The sequence below is a fragment of the Musa acuminata genome, chromosome BXJ3-11 (genome assembly GCF_036884655.1).
Source record: "Musa acuminata AAA Group cultivar baxijiao chromosome BXJ3-11, Cavendish_Baxijiao_AAA, whole genome shotgun sequence".
Lineage (NCBI taxonomy): Eukaryota > Viridiplantae > Streptophyta > Magnoliopsida > Zingiberales > Musaceae > Musa > Musa acuminata.
The window spans coordinates 28,925,404-28,950,490 of record NC_088359.1 but is presented as its reverse complement, the minus strand read 5'-3'; the positions used below and the strand labels follow the sequence as shown (position 1 = coordinate 28,950,490).

Below are 25,087 nucleotides of genomic sequence, written 5' to 3'. Positions count from 1 at the left end.
TCTTCTGTACGAGGTTCCAACCCGACCGATCCTTTGGTATCAGAGCAGCCACACACACACACACACACACACTGTTCTTCCTCCCAACTCGACAGAAACCATCGACGGTGGGAACCGGGAACAGAATACGAGACTCTCGTCGTGCAAAGAAGAGGTAGAATATGATGGTCCTTCCGTGGCCGGTGAGAAAGGAACATTTCTTTGTTGACAATTTGCTCCCCGACAAAGCTTGGTGGTGGTGCGTTTCCTCATCATGTCCGTTCTTTTCTCCCCTACACAAACATGCCCTTCTCGTTCCACACAACCATTGTACGTTTACTCACAGTGCATTGATGATCTCCTGCTCCTTTTTCCACCTGCTCTGTGTGTGTTTTCGTGTACAACAATGGCTGGCTGGTGGTGGGTTTGTTAGGGAACTTTTCTTTGCTATGATAGCCTCAAAGTTGGACTTTGCAAAAGAAAGAGGCTACTTAGACTTTGAAAAGGAAGATAGATTGTGTAGCTTGCTACGAAATAATTCATATGTGAAGATGGACCAAAGATGTCGACTTTATATATATATATATATATATAGTCGACTCGTAGCGTAAGATTCATCCGATTTTATTCATTTTCTAAGCATTATCACATTCGAAAAATTAAAAAAAGACTTCTCGATAGGACATGAAATTTGATCGAGTAAGAAATTTTCTTAGTCTGATTTCTAAGCGTTATCACATCCGAAAGATTAAAGAAATACTTCTCGATAGGATGTGTAACTCGATTGAGAAAGAATTTTTCACAAAAGGTAAGACACTCTTATCATATGTCTATTATTATTTATGGTATTCAACATGATATCTCCGATGATCAAGTCAACTTTGATTTATTAGTTATGGATGAAAAATGCATGTAAATAGTTTAATGAGAAAAGATATATAGAGAAATTGTTTCATGGAATGTTAGCTTTGTAATCTTGAGAGAGTATACTCTCTTTAGATGTTATGCTAATATAGCATGTCAAATAGGCTTTTTATAATTTTTAAAAATTGATTTCGTGTTCGATAAGCATTGACTGACTCCACATATTGACTCTCAATTGACCAAAAATAATAATCATATCAAAGAGCTTTTACGTTACATCGGAGTCCAAACCATTTTATACGATAGCCTCGCGACTTCGACTCGATGTTGAATTCTTTTAAAACTATTAACATATTTATGATATAAGCGATTAAGGTTTGAATTATGAAAACTATTAACATATTTATGATACGAGCGAAAGAATAAGGTTTGAATCATGAAAACAATCTCTCTTTCTCTCTCTCTCTCTCTTGGTGTAAATGTGGTAAGACACATCCAACATGATCAATTTCCCCCAAGCTCATATTCCTTGGAATTCTCAAGCATACTCGTGCAACATTTTCTCTGTTTATCTTGGGACCAAATCTATTATCAGATTTCCATGTTTAACCAGCATTACAGCACATCAAGAACATCACACGAAAAAGTAGATGAGATACCATCAAACGCGGTAGATGTATGATCGATTACCTACGTTTCTCGATGCATCTTGATCACTCTTATTCATCGACCAAACCACCAATCTTGTAATAGCTCTACTACTGCTGCTTCTCATGCTCGGCAACAAACCACTCCCTCCGCCTTCCGTCCTCCGGCGGCAGTGCCGAAGAAGAAGACATCACAAGAGTTTTTTGTTCCTGAGCACGAGAGAGCACTCCGCATACATCCGTCTTTACTCCACCGATCGAACTCGATCGGCTTCTCGAGAAGCGTCACGGGAGGTGAAGCAAGCCGCATGGCCATTCCCGAACGACCTGACGTGGTCGTTGAGCGAGCGCTTGTGCTTGAAGTCGGAGCCACAGGAGCACAGCCACAGCTTGCCGCAGTTCTTCTCGTGGGTCCTCCAGTCCCCTCTCACCGCGAAGGGCTTGCTGCACTTGCGGCACGCGAAGGACTTGATGCCGTGCTTCCGCTTGTAGTGGGTCTGAAGCGTTCGGAAGTCCTTCAATGGCTTCGCCCGTGGGTGGTCGATGCTGTTCTTGCACCCGCGGGCACAGCAGTAGCATGGAAGCTTCAGCATCGCCATGGGTTGCGCTCCTTTGAGCGATTCTGGTCCCTTCCTGTACTCCGGTCCGTGCCCCCACATATGCATCTAATCCAATCCAACCATATCAAACACAAGAGAGAGAGAGAGAGAGAGTCGAAGCAAAATATACGATCACAAATCTCAAGATGCATTCGTTTGTGTGTTCGGTGCCGAGGACTCGAAGGAACAGACAAAAGGTGTGAGGGAACAATAAAGCCATGTCAGGTGATGGAAGAGAAGAAGAAGAAGCTGACGGAAACATGAGTAGATGAGGACGAAGAGCCTGACCTGTAGATTGTTATACCTATTGAAGGTCTTGTTGCACACGGAACAAGCAAACTTCTCCAGCCCTATCAGGATTTGAGCTGCTGTAGGGATCCAATACCTGCTCTCACTGCCAAAACAGCTGCTCCTCACTGATTCCTCCGACTCCTCCTTCCGGTGTTCTTCCTTCTTACACATCAACAACCTGCTCTTCTCCTCGTCCAAATCTTCGGAAGCGCCACCAGGCAATCCGATGTTCAGGGCCGTGCTGACGTCGTCTCGGGCTCCTTTGTGCTCCTCTTTGATGTGCTTCTCATCATCCTCAAGCCTGCTCAGCAGAGGCAAGCACCGCAGTCCTTGTGACGGGAGATGATCTTGTTGAAGCACCATTTCTTGGTCTTGCTGTGGCGGCGTGGAAGAGGAGGAAGAAGACGAAGACGATGATGATGATGAGGAGGAGGAGGAGGAGGCGGAGGAGGAAGAAGAGGAGGGTGGTGTCTTGAGCCACTGACACAAGGGAGGAGATTGGAAGCAGAAGCCAAAGGATGATTCATCCACAGGGCAGTCTCTCAGGCCCATCTTCCAAGAGAACTCACTCAGTTAGGTCTCCTCAAAGGGAGGTAGAAGAAAGAAGGATCTGTTCCTTTTGTCAAGGCATGCATGTGGTGTTTGGTCCTCTCCAAGTCAATCTTTGATGGTTGCTGACTGCATCAAGCAGAATAGAATGTCATCCACTGAATCACATCAACCCTAAACTCTATAATATATTAGTGATTGCTAAGTATTTCCAATTCTTAGAATGAAATTGGAGTGCTTACATAATACTTTATAAACACTCCATGCAGAACATCTTCTTGATACGAGAAAATATAATTTTTCTTCGAGATTTATGTGAGATAATATATATCAAATTTATATTTGTATTTGGAATCACAAGTGAAATTTCTTTTTTTTATTTTAATTATTCTTTTTTTTCAATAAGGACAAAAACAAAAGAATATTAAATTTTATGTTTGCTATCTTTGATTTACATTTTATTATTAGTACCAAAGTATTCATCTCCAAAAATATTTGTGCCAGGTTTACCTTTTTCTTGGTCAAAGGCTTTTTTAGGAACAAACTTTCCTATTGTTGATTTCTCCGTCCATACCTCGTATTACCTCTTAGTTATCTTTTAGTATTTCGATCTCTATATTTTTAAAAGTTATATTGGATCTTTATATTTATGAAGTGAAATATTTATTCATGTTTCTCCTCATACTGTCGACTTTACTGGTAGAAATATCGTAGGGTTTCCACTAAGTATGTACTGACTTTGCCTCACTTCGATACTGTTAGGATCAATAGCACTAAGAGGGGGGGGGGGGGCGGCGGGGGATGGGGTGAATTAGTGCAGCGGATAAAAACGTCAACTTTGTCAAATCTCTCGTACGATAAAAATCGTTTCCGACGTAAAACCGATTTCGAAAACTTAACTTGAAAACATACGTAAATGTATTGAAGGCAGTAAGCTATTGAAGGGGTTTGTAGCAAAGTAATAGCAGGAAATAAAATGCAAACCAGAGAAGACGGGAGTTTATAGTGGTTCGGTCAATCGTGACCTACATCCACTTTCAGCTTCCTCCTCCGACGAGGTCACCGACGTCCACTAGAGGCCTTCCTTCAATAGGCGAAGGCCAACCACCCTTTTACAGTTTCACTCCTTTTGACGGGCTTAGGAGACAACCCTTACAAAATTTCTCTCCTCTCTTGAAAGATGAAAACTTAGAAGAAAAGAGGGAGGAGAACTTCTAGTCTTTATAACACTTTTGAGCTCTAAAATCATAGAGTAAGATCAAGCTTTCGGTGTCTTTGGTTGCCCTTTCATTGCTGAAAGGGTGGGGTATTTATAGGCCCCAAACCAGCCTTTGGTTGCCTGATTGGGGCGATTGCACCGCCTAGCAGAGCTCGGAGACTGAGCCTTTGGGCAGTACCACCTCCTGTCAGGGGCGGTTGCACCGCTTAGCAGAGCTCAGAGACTAAGCCTCTGGGCGGTGCTACCGCTCGACAGGGGCGGTTGCACCGCCCAGTCTCGCTCGGAGACTGAGCCCAAGCGGTGCCACCGCCTGACTGGGGCGATTGCACCGCTTGGCAGAGCTCGGAGACCGAGCTCAAGCGGTTCCACCGCCCAGCCTAGCTCGGAGACTGAGCCTTGGGCGGTGCCACCGTTGGCCAAGAAATCTGGGTCTGAATGGGCTGATCCATTCGGCCCAATTTGGGTCTGTTAAGGGCCCAATGGCCCCAAGATTAAGTTAATGGGATCACCTCCCATTTCTAATTTAATCATCGTGCTAACTACGATATTTCTTAAGACATTTACTGCAACTTGTTCCGGTGCGTTAATCGCTTCTTCTGGTGAGCTTCCGGCGAACTTCCGTCGATCATCCGATGAACCCTAGGTGATGCTCTTGTGGACTTCCGGCAAACTCCTGGACTTGCGATGATCCACTTGGCGAGTTTCGACGGGCTTCTTTTGGCAAGCTCCTCGACTTCTCGGATTTGTTCCCGCAGAACCTCCGACGACCGTCCGGACTTCCGTTGAACTCTCGAACTCCCAACATGATCATAGTCTTGACTCCGGCGCAACTCCTGCTGCATGTCTTATTTCCATCGTAGTTAATCCTATACATGTAAAACAAAACTTCGATCGAGACAATTAAACCTAAAGCAATTAATCAAGTTGTCCGGCATATCATTGGTTCTTCGACGCTTCGTCTGATTCTTCGTCGCATCGTCCTCTTCTGTGGCCTATTGCCCAATCGGCCAGTTGACTCCGCAACTCCGATATCCTTGGCGCAATACCCGCTCTTCTTGGCCCGATGCTTGAGTCCACGGCCCGAAGCCTTTTATCGATACGTCGACCGATCCACCGGCCCGACGTCCAATCTTCTGACATGTTCCTCCGGCACAACATGATTTTTCCTGCGTTAATTGTCTTATCCTGATCGAAGCATCCTACGTCACTCAAAACGTGGATTAAAACATAAACATAATTATCAATTAGTTTCATCGTCAAAATACGAGTTTCAACAGATACCACTGAACATGTTTGGTATTTTCATCATTAGAGTCGAAGAAACGAAGAGAAACGAGATTAAATATTTCACTTTTGTAAGTATAGGGATCCCAATATAATCTTTCAAAATGTAAGGATCGATGATACTAAATACAATTAATTATAGAAAGTAATATGTAATTAGCTCCGATAACTCTTTCTCGAATACGTAACACATAAACAACTAACTTCTCATGAATATGCATCAACTTCTTAATTGCTCTTGGATAATCAACCATCACTTTTTAGTACTGGTCTTAATCATGTCAACCCTAACCATTAACTAAAAACGAATCATGAAAAATCATTAATAATAGAAAAATTAAGAAAGAAATTAATGAGTCAAAACTTCCAACCCACTAATTATCCAAGCTGATTTTATCATTGTCTATGAGTCTCGGATCATTCTTTTTTATGTTTACATATAAATCGAAATCGAAAGTATACTTAAGAGATGGCTAAGTGAATCTAATCAAACCAACACGGAGGAGATTTGAGATGAGCCAATCAACCTAATCTACCTTAAACCTAACATAATGCAGAGATCGATTAATGTCCATAAAGTCGCATCTAAATTGCATGGGCTGTTCGACAGACACAAAGCTAAAAGATAGCGATGACCAACTTCATTACTGCTCATCAATAAGTCTGGTGGGAGTGACATCACAGGGATATGGAGATCGTGCTCGATGACATCCTTGTCCAAAGTGCATTCAAATCAGCAGGCAAATCATATTTAAATGGCCACTGGTTGGGTCTGCCAAACCCCATTGATGAGCTGTTGACCAACATCTTGTCATCAACAAGGAAAAACAAATAAATAAATAGAGAGAGAGAATTTGGTTTTATCTTTGAAGGGAATAATAGATCAAACGAGCGCAAATGTGATCGAAACATTCAAGTCAATCTACTTTCAGTTTTGACTTTTTGAAAGCACTTTAAATTGTTTGGTCAAAGAAGGGCAGTGGGAATAGAAAGACACGGCGGAAGAAAAAAGGTGCGTCAATCTTTTTCCGATGATGACTGCCTCTCTCTCCACTTTATGACGGCTCAACTTTCTACCTTCGTCGCTTTGTTTTCACATACGCGCTTGCATCGCTCGCTGCAATAAATGCATCTTCTATGCGCATTTCGATGAGGAGGCTAACTAGAAATGGCAACGGACAGAATACCAATCAACTCTATCCTGATGAGTCCTAATCCCGACCAACTTGCTCGGATATCTCGACCCAATTCTTTAGGATCATCTTAAAAATGATATAGGTTCGAATTAGTTAATATATTATTGTGTAGGTAATAGATCTTAGATTTGTATTCATACGGTATATATGTCATTTAATGTACTATTTTTTTATTAAAAAATATAAGTAATTTTTTTTATGAAGTTCATACTACTACTCAAAATTGAATTTGATTTTATTAAAGTAGGTCATGAATTCGAATCATATATTTATTTTTTTAATATTTAGTTAAGGAAGATATTAACTGGTTTATTAGTTTATCGATAAGAAAAATATTCACGACCCAACCCAAGTTTTAACTAACTTGAACGGAAGTAAACTCGACTAACCCGAGTCGAGTTGACGGAGACATCCTCAACATCTTTCCCTATCATTTATAAAAGTTTTGATTATTGATAATATGATGTTAAGATCAAATTATATATTCATCACTTATCTTTAAAAAAAAAATTTATTTTGCATGGAATTAGCAGGTGACCAATCAAAAAATAAGTACTGTAGTCCTGTCTAGATAGTACCCATTATCATTCCACAATTGGCTTTTTGCCCAAATTGAAAACTTGCCCATCAGAATCCTGGTGTGCATATTTCTACAACAAAAAAAACTTGATTGTTGCTTAAACATAGAACTTGAAGCAAAAGAAAACAAATATGGGGAAGAGTGACCCAAAGTTTGGTGAAGAGTTTAGCGGCACAAGGATCAAAGGATCAAAAAGAGTTTGGTGAAGAGTCTTGTGATACATCAGAATAACTGGAACACCAAGAATAAGCATGTTCAACTCCCAACAGCTTCCTACCGAGAGCATGTTCTTCCAAGATTTGGGTTCCCAGGCTAGATGCTATGCTTGTGTTGATCTACTCGATGATCCCAATTGAAGCTATGATGAAGGGACGAAGTCCAACCTTCCATTAGCATCCCAAGTTATAACACAATTTGGTCGGCATCGCTATTCTCTTCGAAGCTAATGCAGATGTTGTTCACCTCCAGCTAATCATGTTGGCCTCACCAGTCTGCATGATGTAGTGAAAAATATCAGGACTGGTTAGTAGTTGTATCATCATGAATAAATCAGAAAGCAAATTGGTACAACATTTTTCTTATGTACTTAAACAGCATTTTCAGAATGCCAGAAACTGATGAAGTGAACCATTCAAGAAGAAGCAACAGAGTAGAGCACACAATATCCGGTACTCGTAGGTAGGCACCTAATATTTGTCAGTCTGATTGTATGAACAAACGTAAAATTGACCTAGTATCTACCAGGAAAGATTGAAACTCAGACATGTGTATATAAATAAACAAATGTTGACCAAAAGGTTCGATGTTGGACTTGGAACATAATCTCAGACATCCATTAAAGGGCCTGCAAGTTGACTAATAACTTCATGCTCCCAGATTCCTGATTCCTCCTGATATGTCATCAGGTTGGTTCAGATCAAGCGTCTTATCAGGGTATGCTGACACGCCGACGGTTGTTAATGTGTGCTTGCACATGCATACATACACAAACAAACAGAAACCAGCATATAACCAAAACATTAATTCTATATCCCTTGGTTAACAAGAAAACCATCATCGCCTTTTCTTTTGTTTTCCTTAGTACATTGTTCCAAGCAAAATGTTCTTCAGAACAAGATCTACTTGAGCTCCTTTGAACCTGTTGCTGTTCCTAACTTATTAGTAAGCTACATAGATTATCCTGGTGTTCAAGTTACACCCATGAATGTGAAATAGAAATATCCTAGGTAAAGAAGCCAGCAATCAGGGGTGAAAGTAGATCAAACAATATCATTCCATATTTGATCTGTATAACAATACAATATCAAACCATAATGTTCCAACTACTTGGGTTTGGCCACAAGGAATTTTTGCTGCCATTGAGCATATTTGTTTATGTGTCCAATCATTTAATAGCATTTGTATCGAAATGATCAAACCAATCCATTTATAAGTCTCTGACACTACCAACCCAGAATATAAGTATATGATAAATTAAGAAAAATAGAAAGAAAATGCAAGAAGACGTGTTAGTTCCATATCCTCCATGTCAAAGGACAAGTGAAAAGCAAAGGGGAAAATTCAGATCCAAGATCAAATTTGTAGAGTGTTGGTCATTCTTATTGAAGGAAATTAAATTTATCTCATTGATACATGTAATAAACTTTGCACTGGTGTGAATAGTTATGCAAATTCTACAGTTGAAATAACCAAGAACCATAAACTTTTGTTAGCACCACACGTTTAAAAATTTTCAAGGAAATTACATGTCAATATCAAAAGCTCACTGCCTGGCGTATTAAATAAACAAGATATAAAAGCAAGTTCAGTTTACAGAATAAGCGAGTCAACTCAACCAAGAAATACTGCCACCAAGCATGTCAACTCAATCCCCTAAAGTCAACTTATGGTGATCTGCTAGGAGATGAAAATAGGGAGAAATGGCATGTCACTACCCCATACAAGATGGTGGATACTTTTGAAACAATGATTATCTCAGCTAAGGAGAACCATCTTAAACAATTAAATTTGGATAAGCCAGGGTTCATATGTATGATCCTATGACAAGTCAATTGCTGGATATCTAAGAAATTATAAGACGCCAGGACACTTGTAGACTCCTATCAAGCAACATATTAGGATTGTCCGTCCTCATTGTGAGCTCGGATCTCCATCCTAAGCCGGTAATGTCACTCAGCCAGCAAGATCACGAGATAGTTGCAGTGGAAGAAACCGATCATATTAGGTTCATGGGGATGTAAGATATCACTTTTATGATCTCACAGCATGATGAGTCTTTGCAGTAAAGGACTAAGGCGCCAAGTCTAAAGAAAGTGTACTTAAAAAGTGTTGCCAAAAATGAGCTTATCACACCAGCATCAGAAAATCCAAGCCCCTCAAACATTTAAAATAATATATAGTTGTAATTTAGTTGGTTTCCCGGTCTAAATAACAAAATCATAATAACAAAAGTGCTACATGGTAGATATCTCACGGCAGTAAAGTTTTCTTTTCTATTGTTAGAACACAATTATCAAGGATCATACATTTGCCATCAATTCATTTCAATTACAAACTTTGATCAGCTTAGTATCTTGTTATGTACTGAAACTAAGTAGAAAATCCAATGAACCACTAACAAGAAGTAACAAACAACCACTCACTTCATAGCTATCTTGAACTCTGCAGCTTCACTCAAGTGCTAAATCAGATGATTATTTCCACTATGGAATGTACCGGCCCTGCAGTGAAAATTTCAAACTACCTACCGGCTTAATTAATAATAGTGATATAGGATATGACAACTACTATAAATCAGTCATTTTGTTCAATTTAAGAAGTTAAATAAAGAAGGGAAAGAAAAGGACAAAAAGGAAAGGAAAGAAAATCAAGGAATTATAAAAAATATTAAAAGGTAACTATATGTTTTTCAGTCAACAGGCAACATCAAGTGGTAATCACTGCTTCAAAGAAAGACTGATCATATTTGCATGACATTCATGCTACATAAAGTTCCATGATGCATATCTAAAAGGAGCTAGATAGTTCATTTCTATGACATCATGACAACACCCTTGTATGCCAAAACAATTACATGAAACATTAAAAACAATCTCGGACATAATATCTGATTCCTATATTTAAAGCACATTCCCAAAAGGCAATAAAGAGTTTGAAGTGTAAAAAAAAAGAATTATGCAAAATAATGAAAGAAATTGGTGATTATATTCAGCAAATATTGATTCTATACAGTCATACTCTCACCAAAATTAAGTTCTTTACAAGAGTTTATGCTCTCAATTTGTCTTATGTGGCAAAAATGTTTCCAACCATGACAAGAGGATATTACATTTTACCTGCTGTCTGATGCAACTGACAAGAATAGCTCAAGATTAGAATATCCGAACCCTTGCAGTGACTTGTGAAAAAATCACTCATACTCAAACTGCACATCGACCTGAATATATTTCCTCATAAGACAAACTATAAATGAGGTAAAATTGGCCAACATCTGACGTTCTTCGCGAGTTTTAGTCTCAGAAAGGGCACCATGGATGACTAATTTCTTGAGGTTTGGGCATCTTTCAATTATCCCAAAAACCCAATGTCCAAAATGCTCACTTATTACAGTCCATCCCAGTTCTAGTACGTCCACATTTTCCAATGGTGAGGAGCCTTGTAATCCATAATGGAGCAGTCCATCCCTTATCTCATAACTTAACGAGAGGTGCTTAAGCTGTGGGAATGAAACAGCAATAGATTCTGAATCAATAACCTCATCCTCATCATCAAACACTACTCCCCAGAGCCTGAGTTTTCTCAGTTTAGATGCTTTAGATATCATTTGGTAGAATTTGGGCCACATGATCATGAAGTTACTAACGTCTACAACCTGTAGATGGTCCATGCTCTCACCAATATCCAAATGAGTGACACTAACATCATCAATCTTCAAATGCTTTAAAGTACCTTTTCCAATAAGCTCGAAAAAATCAAGGTTTAGGGCATTTAGGTGCAAGCTCTCAAGATTATCTGCCTCCAGAATAATCTTATCCACACCTATTGATTTGGCATATAAGCACTTCAACGTTTGACTGCTCAGCTCCATCGAAGACTGAGAATCTGAAGTCACAATTTCTAGAGCATCAAGAGTCAAAGACTCTATCCTTGGACAGGCAGCTAACAAGAGGCTCAGATCCAAGGCAGAGATACTAACATGTCTTAGAGAAAGGGATTTGAGGCAAGTAAGTCTCTGATAACTTGGTTCAACCCCAGTGATAGAATTATGATCCAAATCCAAAGCCTCCAGCTTCTGTCGACCACATTTCTCTAAAATGTTCACATTTGGCGTCGTGCGAACATTATATGATAGGCTCCGTAATGTTTCCCTGGTGTACATAAGCCACGCAATAACTGGAGCAGCAGCAAACTCATGTGCATTGTCCATATGAATTGAAAGACACTGCAATCCCATCGTTTGGAATATAGTCTGTGTTATGAGAATCTCCAGCTGCCTGGTTGTGATATCACGGGGCCAATCATCTGACCTGAAAGAAAGGGTATGAAGGTGTTTCCTGCAGGCTTCTCTCCATTTCCGGCAAGTGGCGGAAGCAACAACGACATCCCTAGCAGTTCCAATATGAGAAAGTATATTACCGATGACTTCCACAGGGAGGTGCTCCATAGACCACGAGAACAATGGGGAGAAACAATGACAAGTGCTCTAGCCCTCAAGAATTGATTTCATTCTATATAAACGAAACCAAATGCTAGAGGCTCGAACAGCCACTGCAAGAGTCGAATGATCTGAAAGCTGATAGACCGACTAAATTGTTAGGACGACAAAGAGAATCAAAACCCCTCATCTTCCTTTCCTGCAGCAGTTTTCAGAAGGACAATAAAACAATATCAATTAGTGAAATTTAACATATTTCATAATAAAAAACAAAAAATTCCTGTCGAATCCAAACAAAAACATAATTCCCTGCACGCAAATCAAATTGTTCTGCGGAACGCCTAATTGGAATATTACTCGGCAACTGATCCAAGATCTGCCTTTTCCAACAGTTGGATGAAATAACACATAGAATATTTCGGATTAATCGATCAAGAAACACGAAATGTCAACTCACAAGGGTTTAATCCCATCGGACGAGCACGGTAAATAGACATAAAAATAAGCTCGAAATCCAGTCATTAGGTCTCGACGACCGAAAATTCCCAATTATTTGAATTCGGAAAACCGACGCAACAGCCGACGAATCAACACGGAACAAGCAGAAAGAAACAAGAACGGGGCGGAAGGATCCACGGGCGTACCTTCCCGTCTCGCGTCAATCGATCGAACGATCGACGGAGAGCGTGGAGGAAAGGACCGATGGGACGAGAGTAGAGGAGGAGGAGGGCGATCTCAGATCCAAGGATGGGCGATTAATAGGGACGGGATCGTATCGAAAGAAACAAGCGACATGGGTGGGGCGGTTCCGACAGCGGAAGAGAGAGGAAGAGGTCAAACAGCGTAGACGTTTTTGGGTGGTCGTCTTCTATTATTCGCTCGCCCCCATCTCCTCCGGACGTGAGGGTTGGCACGTGAGGACCAATTGCGGGCCAACAGTTTGTAACTCGAAATCCTTCCCAAGTGCGAATTGGGGCCAATTGGGATTTGGCACGTCGCCAATCCACTGTCCGTGCTTATTGGGCTGCACGTGAGAGGATGGATTGTGATGCACGAGCGATTTGGGGCCTACTGGTAATTGGCACGTGTCACATCCACTGTACGTGCTTATTGGGCTGCACGTGAGAGGATGGATTGTGATGCACGAGCGAATTGGGGCCTATTGGCAATTGACTCGTCTCAGCCTAAATTTCTGCCTAATTGAGAGGGGCCGTCCCACAAATGTCAAATTGTAAAACATTAATTTGATGATAGCATATTAATATTTATTTAATAAATAAAAATTAAAAATTAATTTAGTCATGGTGTATAAAATTCATATATCATAAAAAATTTAAAATTTTCTTCGATAAATTTACACTTACAGTATTAGTGTAGTAATGATATAGTCGCTTTGCTTATCTGAGGTCGAAAAGACAAAACTCACGTTCTATAAAATTTACTTATGCTTTAAAACCTTAACCGATATTTTTTAATGCTTAAAAGTATTGATATATTATCCAAAAAATTTATGCTAAGTAAATAATTGAATCTGAGTTTTATCACTTCCATGATGAGGGAAAAGACTTGGATGACTAGGGAAACTTGTAGTCATCAAGCTTGAATACAAGATGGCATAATTGATGTGATCTCTGTTTTGGAGGCTCCAATGGAGAGAGAATGTTGGTCTGTCATCAAACATTTATAACATCTAGTTATTGAATCTTCTAGTAAAGTTGATTGTCTTGATTCCATGGATTTATTCTTGTGCAAGATGTTATAATGGTTGACATGCTGTTTGAGGATGAACATTCAATAAACTCATTACCCTACTCTCACATAAAAGATTACATCCTCATGTTATGGGTAAAATGTTCATAAACTAAGAACACAAATTACCAAACCAATCACTTCATATAGGATATGAAACCCAGAAGCAAAAGAAAAATCAGCAGGAGAATCCACACCTTGAAGCAGAATGTGCATATTGTGATTACATCATGGATGATGGAAAATCATCAGAATTATTACAATGAATTCAAAGCAAACAGTGCAACAATTATAGTATACAAGACAACACTGTTGTCAGCAGATTTAGTACTGCAGCAATAGACCAGTATATGTTCTTCACTGCTCAGTTTCATTTGGGAGTAGTAATCAAGGAAAATGAGAGACAAAAATTCACAATGACCATAAACAAGGAAGTTGTTGTGTGTTTGGAGGGTGCATATGCCACCATGGTCCTGAAGCCTGTAAAATGGACAACTATTTGACCATAAAGGAGCTTTTACAGCTGCAACCCCCAACTGCACTTGGATTTGCTACTACCTGCAAAGCTACGATTCATCAACTGCTATTCTATGGACTGATATGCTGCAACGAAAAAGATTACATCTCAAGACAGTTCAATTGGGTAAAATTTTGTCGACAGTAACTGGTAGATGCATTCTCCCATTTGAAAGCACTGTCACATGTAACTTGGTACATTAAACCATGTAACTAATACTGTCAAAGAGTTGCTTCAAAAAGAAAGTTAACAATAAAGAAGTACTGTCACATGGTATGAGATGGAAGAAGGCTAGGGTTCTAGATTTGTTAAAAGAAAATTCAAATTGATTGACAGCATCAAATAAGTAATGGACAGATGATTTAATAATGTTCTTATGGCTTAATGTACAGGACCAAAGAGAAACGCAAAATCCGAATTCCAAGTTCTCACTGATGCTAATAAGATCAAAGCTATAAACATGTATCTTGGAGCAGCATAATATACCAGCAATATAGATTCATGAAGTATTTAGTGGTTCTCAGACACTTCAACTTATGAGTTGCCATGTCATGCCAGACATTTACTGGGACACCCACCTGCTAAGGTATCTAAAGATAAACCTTGACATTTCATTTCAGTTATGCTGTGATCACCAATTAACCCAAACATTTTGACATTTAATGTAGAAGTTTATGTCCAACATATTAATCTGCACAATCTCTATTGTTTATATTAGGCAAAAAAATCGGTCGGATTAACAACCATGTGAACCCATTCTCAAGTCTTAACAGATTTTCAAATGTTTCTGATTGCACAAGCTTTGAAGACAATTATTTTTTAAACTGGCTAAGAATTTCCCGCTGATTATAGAAGGTTGATTCCAGGTTAACAATTGTTTCTAACATTGTGTCAAATCTTAAACATGTGTTTGAATTGTGCTTTATTACTATTCCAACATCGAGATTAGTCAATCTCTTGGACAACGATAACATGATCTGCATGTAAAATAATAAAGCATATTCTATGGTGCAAACATCAGATAGGACAGTGATTTCAGACATTGAAGTTGAAGCAGTTGTTTCCAAGGGCAGGCACTCTTTTCAGCTTGGCCGTGCTTGTGCTGCTTCGGCGGCGCTTTTTTGCCTTGTCAATTTTGAATGTTTTACTTGCTTGATCTTTCTTTCTTCTTTTTTCTTTCTGGGGTCTGATCATGACACCCATGTCATTCCATCACACAGGTTACAACTTTTCAATCATAGCATGATAAGAAAAAGTATGTTCCAACTAACTTTCACTTGGCATAAGATTTGAAGATTAAAACTTTTGATATATCATTTATTATGATGCATAAACTTCATCCATCTTGACCTTTTGCCTTTCTTGCCCCAATATTTCTTGGATTGGAATTTTTCTCATGCATTTCTAGATAAGCCTTCATCTTGCCCTCATGCACCCCTTCTTTCTCACTAGTTGAGAGCCCAAGGCTCCTGGAACCTTCTTCAACTAGGATCTGAATACCCTTGTGGAAGTTCATTGTTGCATATTGATCTTCCAAGAATTAAAACTTTTGCCTCCAAAAAAGGTCCATATAATTTCCCTTGTCTGAATCAAATGTTTTCTTTAATTATGATGACAAACATCCACTATCAAATGAGCATTCAGTACCAATTCTGTTAATAATTGAAGCAGCTACACTTCACTAAGAGAAAGTAAGAGAAAATGAGATAGTAGCAACAGAATGTTTTCAACTCACTTTCTATTTCATATAAAACATGACATATAGGAAGAATAACTCACTTTCTATGTCTACTTAAGGCCTTACTAAGCAACTTAAAAGCCATATGAAAAAAGTGGCAACAAACCAGTAACATCAGCAACTACACTAAAAATTAATACTGCATTATTCTCCTCTATACTATAAAGACTATATGGGGAAGGACTCTAGTGTAATCAAAAGTGAATCGCTTCCTATATTTGTCACAGACAGTATGCTTTATCTGCTACCTGTAAATAAATTCATCCTCACCAAATCAATGAAAATTCATTAATCCACCTTCTCTATTGCTTCTTAATAATCTAAGGGTACACCGGCAAGTTTTACGTAAGCTTCAGCAGTTTTTAAGGCTTAGATGTTTAATCTTGTATAAAAAGTAGAACCAATTGATTCCAGAGCAATGATCAACAAAGATTAGCATATACATGTTTTCACAATGAAATGGAATCCTCATCTTTTTAATCTAACTGCACAAACAAACCTCCAAGTTTGTCGGGAAAAGACATACATACAGAACTTCCTACCCAAAGTCAACCCTTCAGAATCATCCATCTACATCTTTATGTCTAATGACCAATTTTCCCTATCCTTTTGCTCTAGGAGTTCTGCCATTGACACCTGAGTGGAAAACGTATTGCCGTAATCATGATTAATCAGTTATTTTACTTGACAAAGCACATGTGGGATGGTAAATTTGAAGAGGCAGATTTCTTATCTTCACCATATTGAATTTTGCTACTGATTGATTCTCATTGTGATGGTCAAATATGTAGCATACGAAGAACTAAGAGAACAAGATTTCCATATTTTCAGCCTATAAGTGTCTCTCTTCTGAAATAGTTCTAATTGCACCAAAAAAACCTAACAAAAAATGACATTGAAGTCCCTTCGATAGCAAACATCTGTCAAAATGACCTCAACAATTTAATACACAAATAGTAATAATGGCACTTCTTATGAATAAACTAATTTACCATGATCAACCAACCAGCATTGAAACCCCATTACACAATGGAGAATTTCACCACCAGTGATCAAGTAATCATGCTTGACCAAAGTCTACATCCACTGATTAGGCTTGGGTATGATCTAAGCATCGAAGGCATTAATGTAGTTCAAATTTACAATTTGGCAGTGTTAAATACAGACTGAAAGAGTACCAAGATTGGGTGTGCATCAGAGTTTTAATTTGGCAAGAAACAAAACGAGAATTTATCACACATAGGGGATCTATTATAATAATTACTTACAATGATTTCATGTTGCCTCTTCTGTTTGATGGCTAGTCTATCAATGACAGTTTTTCACAAATTTAATGTTTGATTGTCCTCTGATTTGATATATTAATGGTAAGCCTAGTGCCATCTTAGGTTTCCATCTTCGATGTACAACTACATAAGCCAATTGATCTCACTTTAGTTAAAGATACGCTCCAATTGTTTTAGTGTTCAATTCTCCTAAATAATGGATGCATTGTGTTTTTGGTTGATTGGTTGGTTGAAGCTTCATTTTCTTAAGAGGTAAGATACTCGTAAAAGTCATATCAAGAAGATCCACTAATCATCTCGTCCACCATATTCTTTGAGACCAGCAGATCAAAAGGAATAACTATGAACAAGCTACTAAAAATCAAATTTTGAGAAGTGAGCATGATCATGAACAAATTTCAACATGGAAAACAATGCTAAAACAATTCAAGAAAGCTAACAGAACAAGGTTTGGTCTTACAAATTTATCACATTAGATACAACAAATGCTAAGCTTGTTTACATACTAAGCATACAACCCTATAAAATGAAGTGACCATCATCTGACGTGAAGTGTACTACTGATGCATTTCCGACCAAGTTAAAAGCTTACCAGGAATGCCGAACGGATCAATTCCTCGACATAATCAACAGTAGCACCTTTGACAAAATCATAGGAGACATTGTCCACCACCAACTTAACGCCATCCTTATCAAAAACCCTAAAGAACGTCCAAGGAAGTACACAAGGTATGAACATGCCATTGTATTACACGGCATAATGTTATAGTTTCAATACAAATAAGCTACAAAACAACCAACCTATCATCTTCATTTTTCTTATCGTCTAGGCAAAAGACGTATTGAAATCCAGAGCATCCACCAGTTTCCACACCTAACCGCAGCATCTTGCCTTCATTTGACGATCCCGTGGTATGCAACTCCTTCAGTCTCTTCAACAAACGGATATCATCAACAACAACAAAAAAAAAAAGAAACAATTTTTAGAAGATTTAGCTTCACAAAAGTATGCCTTTTTTTAGATTTAGATTCGTCAACATATGAATGCAAAATCCATCAATTACATGCTAAGATTGATTTCTCGTGGTTTCAAAATCTCGCATTAATTTCTCGGTAAAATCATCAGCTGATGGCAGCGAAAAATCTCACGGTAAGGGTAAGGGGGAAACAGGAATCAAAAACCTAATTAGAACAGCTGTATGCGAACTAATGGAGAGAGAGAGACAGAGAGAGAGAGAGAGAGAGAGAGAGAGAGAGAGAGAGAGAGTGACTACTCGGATGCAATTATCCGTCATGTGGACCGCGTCAGTGGAGGGTTGCTCCGCGGCGGAGCTCAGCGGTCTTGGGTACCACCGTAGCTGCATCCGGCCGTGGAGCAACGGCGCCATACGCTGCAACGCGTACCTCGACATCGCTCGCCGATGAGATTCGTCGGGGATGGGGGCGGTGCATATAATCAGTTTTATATTAAAAGTAAATAAGATTAAAATTAATTTATAAGAATTCGCTCGATGTATTATTATTAATTTTAGTTTAAATATTTTGACTAGTGATATAGGTTAAAATAAAATTAATAGATCAATTAATTTATAGACTTTGATATTTGGTATAAAAGTTGACATATTATTTATGCATGAAACTTTGAGCAAAAAAAATTATAACATAAGTAAAATTATAATTGATTTATAAGAATCTAATCGATATATTATTATTAATTTTATTTTAATTAAATAATTTATGTCAAACGAAATTAATAGATCAATTAAATCGGATCATGACACGTATTGTCTGCATGAAATGATTGGAAATGCCAACATTACTTGAAATGATTCTTATTCTAATGTTTCATTATAATCTTCATATCCATACTACTGCTCCTGCAATACAGGAACTTCTCTCCTACTTTTGAGTAACAAAATTGATTTGGATATTCTTGCTGGAGAATTCTAGCAGGACCTGTTTTTGGCTTCTTCTTCTTCTTCTTCAGCTGGCACAATGGCCACTGCTTATTCCCCATCCATCTGCATGCTGAAAAGTGACATAAAATGTTGACCATCATCTCCACTGATCAAGAGCCCATCTTCCCTTAGCTCCTTGAAGTGTATCTCGGAAGCATCAGACCTGAAGACATCAAATTTCTTCTGAGCAGCTGCAATGACAGTCTACAAGGTGAAGAAACTCATTGGCCCAGAGGGCCAAGAACATGAACTTGATGCTGCGGATGATACCTGCATTCTGGACGCGGCCGAGACTGCAGGAGTGGAGCTGCCCTACTCCTGCCGAGCTGGAGCATGCTATACTTGTGCAGGTCCGACGGTGTCCGGCACCGGCAACGTTGATCAGTCCGATGGATCCTTCCTTGACGACTCACAAATGGCAGAGGGTTATGTTCTCACCTGCATCTCCTACCCGAGATCAGATTGCATCATCCACACTCACAAAGAAGGTGATCTCTATTGACTGCCTTTGGTTGTGCTTGAATTGAATCGGTCGCTTGCTTTCATGATCTCAGCACTGTAATGTTGTACTTGTTCAGTTGTTGAAATCTCTATAGCTCGCTTGAAATCTCTGTACTGTGACAAAGCGATCGACTGTAGTGTTACACACCACAATCTCGATCGCTCGTGTGGGAATCTTGAGGGGTATTATGGGAATGTCATGATACAGAATTTGAGGTCTCTACTAAGATCCGAGCCACTGATCATGCGGTTACACGCATCTCAAACACAACCAACGGCCTGATTGAGCGAGTAGTGTACTGGGCCAGGAGTTTCATGGGCCCAAGCGGGGCCCATCATAATCGGTTTCGCGACGGTGACTCGATCGCTCGATCAAAAAGATCCAGACCGTCAAAAACGCGCGACCCTCCTTGTTGTTCGTCAGATTAGGTTGTACGGACGGAAGAGTGGGAGAACACGTAGTGGTGGGTTAGATATTTCGGCGCAAGGGAAGGGTATTTACGGTATATAATACAATTAAAAGGGGCACACTGCTCCCCTTGGTTCTTTGGAGAGTGGAGAGAAGGGTTGGTTACCTGTGGCCCCATTTCCATCTCTGAGGTCGAGAAACCCTTGGGTTGGGATTCGCCATGGCGGCGAGGATCGCCGCGAGGTACGTCGCTCGGAGGCTCTCCTCCGGCGGCAAGGTCCTCAGCGAGGAGGAGAAGGCAGCGGAGAACGTTTACATCAAGGTCCTCTCTCCTTGATCTGATCCTTCAGATTTATCTGGTTTCATTTTCTTCATTTTTATCCACTTTAATCGCTCTCTTACTGCGGATGGCCTGTTATCTTATGAATGTTTTGCTGCTGGGGTTTCACTTTTACATGCTGAGTTTGACATTTAATGGTGATATGTATGTGTGTATGTTACGGCTGTTGAGAAACTTCTATGGATTCGCTGCTTCTAGTTGTGTGATACTTTCGTTCTGCAGATTTTTATTTATCGTACTATATATTCTTGATGAACGGATCATTTCCTTATGAATAGATGTTGAATATTATGTGGATGAATCCATGAATAGTAGTGCAAAGTAAGCGCGTAACGAGATCTGAATAGACTGAAATTTTTGGAGGAAAGCAAGAAGAACTTGGGATGCTCCATTTATGTGGATGCGTGAAGCCTGTGTGGGCAACCTATGGACTAATTTCTGATGGCATTTCCATTGACATTATACCATTGGAACGAGTGGCAAATGTTGTGTGACCCGCTATTACCATGACAAGTGGGTTGTACATGCATGATATGATTGAATGCAAATAAGTCCTATTAAAATGAATATTATGGATGCTTTCTTGGCCATCTTTTGAGGTTTGATGTCAATGATGGTTTCTGTACCCAAAATTTCTTCTTTGCAACTGGAGGAGAAGGCATTGCATATAAGGTACAACTAGTTGAGAAGTTATTTGTCTAGAGGAAGATGATTAATCTAGCTAAGAAGGAATCTGAATGGTCATACCTGGTGTTGTTGGATAACAAATATGAAACTATTTATTCTATTATAAATATCAACAACAACATATTCCATTCTTGCTTTTGAAAATTCTTATACAAAAAGCTTCATTATTTTATAAGGATTTCATTCTCATTCTTGTGCTACAATACTGTGTATCTTAAGTTTAAATTGATAAATCATTTGTTGTGTTTTCCTGATAGTCCATGCTATGTTAAACACTTTGTCTTCATTTGGTGCAACTGTTGCTTAACCTATGTTGTACATCATTTTTTGGCATTTGTAGATGTCTTTGCTCCTGCATCTAAATTTTGTATGTTGTAGAGTTGTTGATCATATTCTCTTACTTGAAATTCCCTTGTCGACAAATAATTCACTGTTGTTCCATTATTCTGATTATATCAAATGATTACTAATTTAATCTACCATGACCAGTAGTACATTGCAGTTACTTGAATGGAACAGTCTCTTTATTATTCGTAGATTGGACAGTGAGAGCATCATTTCGTAGTACCCTGTAATTTTCATTCTTCAAGTGGATGGTTGTGGTTGCTATACCTTCATGTCTAGTTTCAAGCATTAAGATGGAGTGGTTTGTCTGTCTTATAGACTTCAAAGAAGTAAATGTCCTACATGAACCATATTTCCAAATATTGAGCAGGTATGTATCATATTCAAGGTTTCATGTTTCATCTATGGTGATGTACTACATAATTGCACCAAGTGCAGTTGTTATGGATGATGCATGTTCAAAATTATTAGCATTAAGATTCTGTATTACATGTTGATGTAGGATTTATAAATTCTCATTTTTGCATACCAATATGGCCAAGCATAATAAGAATCTAGGAGTACAGACCATCGTCTAGGCCAAAGCAGACATTGTGTTGGAACCATCAAATTTGATTTGATAGTGCTGTCTTATAGTTGTGACTTGAAATAAAAGAGCAACAAAAAATATACATTTTCTTTCTTCTGAAACCATTACATTAGATATTGGTGTCTGAGTCCAAGGATTTCAACCTACTCACTCGCACTCTTTTAGAATGCATATGCTTGCCTTCTCATTAGGTAAGGGTACAATTCAGGTTGGTTGGATTGGATAAGACAAAATACAACAAAGTGGTCTTTCTTCTGTAATTTTTGCCAGCCCCGGGTTTGATCCAGCATTATCATCCTGAGCTCTTGCTTCTTTATTTTCTCTGTATAATATCAGGTTTATAGTCACACTAAAAGGTCTAACTGTTGCTTGTTGGATTATTTTGAGAAAAAAATAAACCACAACTGTAAAAAAAATATAAATGGGAAGTGTGAGATCTTGCATGATTAAAGGCCCCAAAATCTATGAGATATTTGGAGATGCAGTTCTTAAAATAAAGACTAAAATTGAACCAACAAACCCCTATTTCTAGGAGAAGATTGATAAATGGGAAATATTGAGTCAATTCAGAGCCCAGAAAACTTGTAAAAGAATATGCAACATGTGGACAATATGACATATTAGAAAATCAGTTTAAAATGTACAACAAATTCTGTTGTGCCCCATCCAAAGTGGTGCTTAGTCACTTGCCATGCTATTAACAAATCTACCTCAATAATCTGATAAGTTATTTACGCTAGGCCTCCTCAAGAAGTACAAGTGGACTGTATCTCCTCTTCATTGGATTCGGTGTCCTATAATCCATAATTTGGGTTATTCTTGCTTTGGCTTATTGTCAGATGACTCAAATAGACACAATCTCGATGTCCCACCTGTTTTGCAGGTTCCATTTTGAAGCACATTTTTTTGGAGCACCTGAGCTGAGACAACCTCGGCTTGGATAACTCCAGCTCATTGTCCACCTTGGATAAACTATCATAGCATTTCTTTAATCTGTGGCACTTTGTGTACCACACTGAGACAACCAAAAACAATGACATCAATTTGATTTGATCTCATTGAGATCCACGTGGTTGGGAAAAGCTGTTTGGGGGCTTGCAAATGGGATTCCATAGGGGAAAAAGCTGAGGAAAACATGTCATTAGGTCCAAGTTGGGAAAAACTTGATAAACATGTAGAGCTCGGTAAGGGGATGAGTCACTGGAGAAAGTGTGGTTCTTTGTTTTATAATGAGTACGGGATAGGTCTTTACTTTATTGCTTAGATTTCCTGGCAGAACGATGAGAGTTCAGTCTAAATTCAAGGCAGATTAGATTGATTAAGCTCAAGTGCAAAAAAGTCCAATGAAGTCCTTGAAGTCCAGTTGGTTGGATTGGCCACTTAGTTGCATGCTTATTCTCCATATTCATAATGATTGTAAGAAATTTGTGATGTTTATGCCACCACTGACACATATTATGGTCCTGCTAAAAGTGATAGCAACACTGACTGAAAACCTTAACTGAAAACAGACTCCTCCTGGCAGGCAAACAGACATCTTCACTTTGATTAGATATCTTTTTCAATCTTCACTTTGATTTGACCTTAACTGAAAACAGATGACTCCTATTTGCAGTATGAGAAATTCTTTTAACCTGTTGGCAGGCAAACTGACTTGTAATAATTTACTTTTTTGCTGCAGAAAATCGAGCAAGAAAAGTTAGCGAAGCTTGCGCATAAGGTATGGTTACCAATTCATCTCTGTTTTTTTTTTTTACTTTTTTACTTTCACTATTGGGCACTGTTCTGTTTTGAAAGAGAGGACATGTAAGAATAAGGAGATACATGATTCCACTGTCATGACTTTTATTTTTCCCTGATGAGGTACCCGTTCTTTTAGATTTTTCTCCCAGGAAACTAAAAGATGGATAGCACCGAAGGCATTTAATATATTGTCAAATGCATGATTTCCAAGTCTTTCAGCTTCAATACTATTAATGCATACTTCATGTTCCAATGAGCTACTAGAGATTTTCTTGTAATCAAATAAACTATTATCTCCAGATCTTTGTCACGATGTCTAAGCAAGTTTGTTTTCAGGGACCGAAACCAGGAGAGCAAACCCCAGCAAAACCAGAAACTCCAGCAGCTGATGTGAAGCCCGGCACACCTCCAGGGTCATCAACAGCTAGTGTTTCAACTGACAAGAACCGCAACTATGCCGTTCTTGCTGGGACAGTTGCAGCTGTTTGTGGTCTCGGTTGGTATCTCTTGTCCAAACCAAAGAAATCTGAAGAAGCTATCGACTGAGGCTTGTCTGTTAACCAGATGGTGAACTGACCAATTTACAGTTTCCATGTTTACCTACTTTGCACTGCACTGTTATCGATACAGAAAGAAGTAAAATGCATCTTTCTAAATAAGTTTCATTTTCTCGCTAATATGTTGTGTTGTTTCTGCTTCTTTCTGTGAATTAACTATCTTTCCTTATAGTCAAGACTCGAGTTTTTAATTTTTGTTCTGATATCAGTTAGGGTAAATTTTTTTTGATAATTTATAATAAGATTTTGGATTCGAATCTCATCTACGTTTTTTGTTCTTTTAAAATAAAATAAACTGGTTGTGATCTATCAGATTTTAGGTTTGAAATTTTAATTGATATGTTTTTAACACCTTTATTAATCTGGTTATGATATATCAAATTCTCTTATTAAAAATTAAGGGTTCGAAAATTTATTTATTTTTTTTAAGTGTCAATTATCCTAGTCGTATCATGTCTTCGTCATTTACTTGAAAAAAAATCTTTGTTCTTCCTCTATTTGGATTGTCCTGTTAATACCTTCACGGTGGCTTCCATCGTATAATCAAGCCTTCCGATCCTTATTGCATCACTGTATCACCTCTTGGGAACCGGCTAGCGGTGCCATTCGGGTCGGTGACTTTTATAAGGCAATGTTAAATACTTGTTTAACATAAATAGAATTTTCTTAATGAAATGTTATTTTCTCGATTCTTAGCTGTTTAACGTGACAAGTACCCAGAAAAGAACGCCTTGAGCCAGCATCCCACGGCGACGCCTCCCACTTCTGTACTACTGTCACGTGAGCTGTACCGTCGGGATTCGATC

At 38.7% G+C, this 25,087-nt stretch overlaps 4 protein-coding genes and 1 pseudogene across 8 annotated transcripts; 2 read left to right on the top strand and 3 right to left on the bottom strand.

The window, feature by feature from the left end:
- Nucleotides 1–1,499: 1,499 nt before the first annotated feature.
- LOC135652751 (zinc finger protein WIP3-like) lies at nt 1,500–3,071 on the bottom strand. The gene is made up of 2 exons (XM_065173973.1): nt 2,378–3,071; nt 1,500–2,155 (listed from the first exon to the last, which is right to left on the bottom strand). Exons 1-2 carry the CDS (start codon nt 2,930–2,932, stop codon nt 1,736–1,738), a joined length of 975 nt encoding a protein of 324 aa, XP_065030045.1. The 5' UTR covers nt 2,933–3,071; the 3' UTR covers nt 1,500–1,735.
- A 4,121-nt stretch (nt 3,072–7,192) lies between these two features.
- Nucleotides 7,193–12,717, bottom strand: LOC135653135 (F-box/LRR-repeat protein At1g67190-like). 4 transcript variants are annotated; one of them, XM_065174664.1, is made up of 4 exons: nt 12,507–12,717; nt 10,544–12,061; nt 9,851–9,951; nt 7,193–7,699 (listed from the first exon to the last, which is right to left on the bottom strand). In XM_065174664.1, exon 2 carries the CDS (start codon nt 11,869–11,871, stop codon nt 10,618–10,620), a length of 1,254 nt encoding a protein of 417 aa, XP_065030736.1. In that variant the 5' UTR covers nt 11,872–12,061; nt 12,507–12,717; the 3' UTR covers nt 7,193–7,699; nt 9,851–9,951; nt 10,544–10,617. The 4 variants fall into 4 exon arrangements, with proteins under 4 accessions (XP_065030736.1, XP_065030735.1, XP_065030737.1 ...); XM_065174663.1 differs by having other exon boundaries at nt 9,851–9,928; XM_065174665.1 differs by lacking the exon at nt 9,851–9,951 and having other exon boundaries at nt 10,537–12,061.
- A 1,092-nt stretch (nt 12,718–13,809) lies between these two features.
- Nucleotides 13,810–18,599, bottom strand: LOC135652788 (iron-sulfur assembly protein IscA-like 2, mitochondrial). Of its 2 annotated transcripts, none has more exons than XM_065174025.1 (4): nt 18,427–18,599; nt 17,954–18,084; nt 17,745–17,853; nt 13,810–14,169 (listed from the first exon to the last, which is right to left on the bottom strand). In XM_065174025.1, the coding sequence occupies exons 1-4, from the start codon at nt 18,562–18,564 to the stop codon at nt 14,107–14,109; spliced, it is 441 nt and encodes a 146-aa protein (XP_065030097.1). In that variant the 5' UTR covers nt 18,565–18,599; the 3' UTR covers nt 13,810–14,106. The 2 variants fall into 2 exon arrangements, with proteins under 2 accessions (XP_065030097.1, XP_065030098.1); XM_065174026.1 differs by having other exon boundaries at nt 17,954–18,075.
- A 459-nt stretch (nt 18,600–19,058) lies between these two features.
- On the top strand, nt 19,059–19,661 carry LOC135652644 (ferredoxin, root R-B2-like; annotated as a pseudogene).
- A 457-nt stretch (nt 19,662–20,118) lies between these two features.
- On the top strand, nt 20,119–24,401 carry LOC135652483 (uncharacterized protein At2g27730, mitochondrial-like). Its single transcript, XM_065173439.1, has 3 exons — nt 20,119–20,342; nt 23,663–23,701; nt 24,061–24,401. Exons 1-3 carry the CDS (start codon nt 20,241–20,243, stop codon nt 24,268–24,270), a joined length of 351 nt encoding a protein of 116 aa, XP_065029511.1. The 5' UTR covers nt 20,119–20,240; the 3' UTR covers nt 24,271–24,401.
- The last annotated feature ends 686 nt before the right edge of the window (nt 24,402–25,087 follow it).